This window comes from Pteropus vampyrus, unplaced genomic scaffold, assembly GCF_000151845.1.
Source record: "Pteropus vampyrus isolate Shadow unplaced genomic scaffold, Pvam_2.0 Scaffold32, whole genome shotgun sequence".
NCBI lineage: Eukaryota > Metazoa > Chordata > Mammalia > Chiroptera > Pteropodidae > Pteropus > Pteropus vampyrus.
In genome coordinates this window covers 9,424,595-9,429,181 of record NW_011888813.1, presented here as the reverse complement: position 1 = coordinate 9,429,181, position 4,587 = coordinate 9,424,595, and the positions used below count along the sequence as shown (strand labels likewise).

The 4,587-nt window shown below is 37.5% G+C and overlaps 1 protein-coding gene across 1 annotated transcript in view; it reads left to right on the top strand.

Annotated features, from left to right (window-relative positions):
* Nucleotides 1-4,587, top strand: part of EML5 (echinoderm microtubule associated protein like 5) — a 129,950-nt gene that overhangs the window by 115,386 nt on the left and 9,977 nt on the right. Inside the window, exons 34-35 of the mRNA XM_023528865.1 lie at nt 3,193-3,366; nt 3,924-3,985. Coding sequence (XP_023384633.1) covers nt 3,193-3,366; nt 3,924-3,985 — 236 coding nt within the window. The remainder of the gene's footprint in view (nt 1-3,192; nt 3,367-3,923; nt 3,986-4,587) is intronic.

Sequence of the window (4,587 nt, the reverse complement as noted above, 5' to 3'; positions counted from 1 at the left end):
ACTAAGAGAACAACTTTTTTTGTCTCTGACAAACTTCTTCAGCCCACCTGACTCTCTGTATTAGGAGCTAAGAATTTGACATTTTTGACCCTGAAGACAAATCAAGAACAGAGAGTTCTTTCTCTGGCGTTAGTTACTATTTGTCACAATGGGCAGTTGTTCATTAAATGACTAGTGGTTTTCTGTGTGCCCTCTATGACAGAAAATAAGAAAATTTATTTGCATACACAATGAAGCGGGAGGGTGGACTTAGGAGTTGCCGATTCAGGAACTCACCATGTACTTCCTTTTTCCACCTCTTCTACTGTCACCCACAGCAGCGACTTCACCCGTAAGACTGGTTGTATTCGTGGTCATAAAAAGGCTGCCAGTAGCAGCTGGAGTTACATGCTTCCTAGGCGGGTACCAGAGGAGACCTCGTTCTGGGTTACTGAGCTGAAGCACTGATGTCAGAGGCAGAGGGCGGGGATGGGAGGGGTCGGGAGTTAAGGATGCAGGGGAAGGGGCTTAGACTAATCAGTTGAGCACGCCATGCCTTTCCCCTGAATTACTTGTGCTACAGGAGGCAGGAGAGGGTTCCTGAATGAAATCAGAGCTTTATTAACCAGGAAGGAGGGAACGGATGCTGACTGTACAGCAAAGAGTTGTCCGCTACAGAGAGTAAAGGGCAGAATAACAATTGGCACACTTAATGGCCCAATTAAAATTTTGTTTTACAGTATAGCACTTATTCTCCATCCCACAGGGATGGAGAAAGAATGTCCTTTAAAACTTTCTTAGGAGATGAGATCCAATTAGTAATTTAAAGAGGTATTTCTGCGTTAGAGACTAAGAGTCAAGAATGGTTATGAAAAGTTGGTGGGATCGATTTTCCAGAGACAGCTTGACGTGATGCAATGAGCAAGATGAGAACCTGGGTGCTAAAGACAGCACATCTCTGCTGGCTCTGCAAGCTCTGAGTCGTATGTGACCTAGGGCAAGTCGCTTAACTTCTCGGGGCCTATGTTCATGAGAAAACATACCTGCCTAGAAGAGGGATTAGAAAGTATATGTTCTTGGTAGCATGCCTGGCCCATGACAGACACTCATATCTGGTGGCCGACGGGAAGGGGAGAAGTAAGGGAAGTACCTGCTGCTGTAGCATAATGAGTGACCATTTTCAGATTACAGTCAGCCCTCAGGAACTGTGGGTACCACATCCATGGATTCAGCCAATCATGGCTCAAAAATATTTGAGGGGAGAAGTCTCAGAAAATTCCAAAAACCACAGAATGAATTTGCCACGTGCTGAGCACGGCACTGAATCCATGTGAACGAAGTGATGTGAAGCCTGCCCTGCTATAGCCTGTATGTAAATATAAGGCATGTGCAAATACTGTACCGATTTACATAAGGGACTTGGATATCCCAGGAGTTGAGTATCCTGGGGTCCTGGAACCAATCCCTCACAGAAATCCAGAAACCAAGGGATGACTATAGGAGAAAATAAAATATACTTAATGAACATAATTTAATTTTTCTTTGGTAAGTCAGACCTTGAGAACGTCCAGTAATTTAAATCTTTACCACTGTCATCGATCTAAGTTTAGAACAGTCTAAATGTCTATGTAGCAATCTTACGGTAGTCGTACCTGTATGTTTTAAAATGTAAATTGCTGATATAAGCTTCTTATCTCATTTTTTAGAAAAAGTTTGAAAAGCTAAGTAATTCAATTTACTTAAGATTACGTGCTATTTAAATTTTAGATAAATGGAACTCTTTGTAATTTATGACATTAAATTTGGAGACAAAAATAACATGTTTCTTGAAATTCATTAACTACTGTATCACATTTAGGCAAATATAGTATATGGATTACCTCATGGTGCTTTTTTTAAACATAAAAATGTTTCTATATTATAGAACACCTATATAATGTTTATGACTGGCAAAAAGTTATAGTAATGTACCAGTGTATATTTACATTTTAAATGTAAACCACCTAACATTCTTTATTGAGATTAAGTTATAGTCCCTCATATCCTTTGACTTTTATTGAATGGAGAACATTCAAATTTTAGTCTAGTACTTAAATTATTGTCAATTTTTCACACATAAATACCTTATATGATAAATTTTTGTCTTTCCATATAATTCTAATTTTTTTTACATAAAGTTGCATAAATCTTTGAACAATTTTTACTTAATACTCAAATTTAAATCCTTGGTTTAATAATTTGTAATGACTTTGAAGAACTATCAAATTTATCGTTGTATATTATAAGTTATAGTTGGTGAACAATGTAGTCTAAATTTATCATATTTCTTTATAGACCAGAATTTCTTTCTACATCAAATGATTTTAAGGCAGCTTATCCTATTTAATATTGCTTTATTTTTGCAATACAATAATTTTAGATTTATTTGAAGCAAATTCACATTAATATTTATTTTACTAAAAGTACTTATGTTCTGAGACTGAATTATCTGCTGAATTATCTATTCACTTTAAAAGGGTATAGCTCATGAAAAAAGGACCACACAAAGCTATGATTTTTTAATGTAGAAAATATAGAAAACTGGGGGAAAATTTTTAAGCAGTAGAAATGGGCTACACAAGATGAACAACAACAAATATAATTTTAAAAATAGAATAGCAGATTATTTATCTCACGAAATCTTGTTTTAAAAAATATGAAGTGATATGAACTTAGCATTTTACCGGGTATCTGTCCATATGGTTAAAAATTTCATCTGAGATCTATCACTTCAAGTGGTTTCCTACCTATTACTTTTCCCAGTTTGTGTTTGCTTTTCATCTGTCCTTCAGATAAATAAGTACCGAATATACCCTGGTATTTAATCATGTAATATTTATCTTTTTCTCCATGTAATTATATAAAGATTTAACATGTATCTAAAACATTATTTTTGAGGAGTTGTTTAAAGTTGTGATTGCTTAATTTGCTTGTCTAAATGGTATTTTCTCAAAAGTGGTATTTGGACTATAGACTAAAGTATTTTTTCCCTTTCCTTCCTCTTTCCTTTTTTAAAAATTCAGTCTTAGTTTTGAGTTATCTTTTTTTATTAAGTATACAGTCTTTTCTTTGGTACGTATTTTTCCATGCTTCAGAGATGAGTATGCATCAGCTTTATACATGGAAACATTTGCAATAGATGTATTTCAACTTCTGGATTTTATCTTCATTTAGCTACCGCTCCTTCTATCCACATCTGGGATGCAATAAACAAGCAGACTTTATCTGTGTTAAGATGCGACCATTCGAAGGGAGTATGCTCAGTCAGCTTCAGCGCTACTGGCAAGCTGCTGCTGTCTGTGGGGCTGGACCCAGAACACACCGTTACCATTTGGAGATGGCAGGAAGGTAGGATGCTCTTTTCGTTGTGATTTTAAAGACAGGATACCATGGTAATACAAATTCTCTATTTAACATCTGCCTTGACTTGGAGATAGAAACTGTTATTCACTGCAACCCGACACGACACTCAGTAGGTGTTATTATAGTTATGTCCCGCTGTAAAAACCCAGCAAAGTTGTAAACTCACGAAACAAACTAATGAAAGTTATCAATATTACAAACGATTTGCTGCTTTCCTTTCAGTAAGAAACTATGTGTCTAAACATTTTTGCTAATTATCATTTGATTGGGTATGAAAGATCGAAAAGAATGGAAATGACGTTGCTTTCAAACCCCAGTGGCTGTTGGGAGGAGTGAGCAGTGCCTGTCCGCTGCATACAGTACTGGCCAGGCTTAGTTGATGCGGAAAACACAGAGCATGAAATCCTACTGTTTCAGCCCCTTTCTGTCCGGGGAATTTTCCCCAACTTCTTCTCCCTACTTTCATTAAAAAATAATAATCCACTACCAAATCTAGGTTCTGGAGTACTCCATGAAACTTAACTGGAGTTCATTTTCCTTAGAGTATCTACAGTCATCCACTCAGATTTGGGGTGAAAATGGGACAAAGAGAAAACAAAGAACAGTAGGCAGGCTTATAAAAGAGAGAGGGTGTTTGGGGCCCAACATGGGTGCTCAGTGGTTGGCCCAGCATGAGCTCAGTCCGAGACCAAAAGAGAAAATACCCTGCCCTCCCCTGCAGGGCCAGCCCCGCTGGAAGGGGCTCCCTGGTCCCTGGGCTGGGCTGGGGTCTGTCCTCAGGCAGAGCAGACTGCACAGGATGCATCACAGAGAGAAGTGGGGAGGGGGACGAGCAGGGAAAGATCTAAAACAGTGGCCCTTGAGGTTTAAGGAAATTGTGTAATGATTGTGTTCTGCAAAATGAGCAGAGATGTATCAAATTGATGTAAATTTGGACATGTATGATACTTAACAATAAAGTTCTTAATGTGTTTTTAAAAAGAATGGAAATGAAGCATATTCTAAGTGATAATGGAAGATTAGTAGGGTAATATTACTTAATACACTTCGGACAGAACTTTTCAGTTACATAGCTAGCGGAAAAATTCATAGAGCTAAACAGAAAAAAAGATATGGTTTCTAAAATCCCCCATAAGTGATACTGAAATTCTCCATAAATACACACATCACTTGCGAACATCTGTCCGAAGGACCCTCTATACAAGT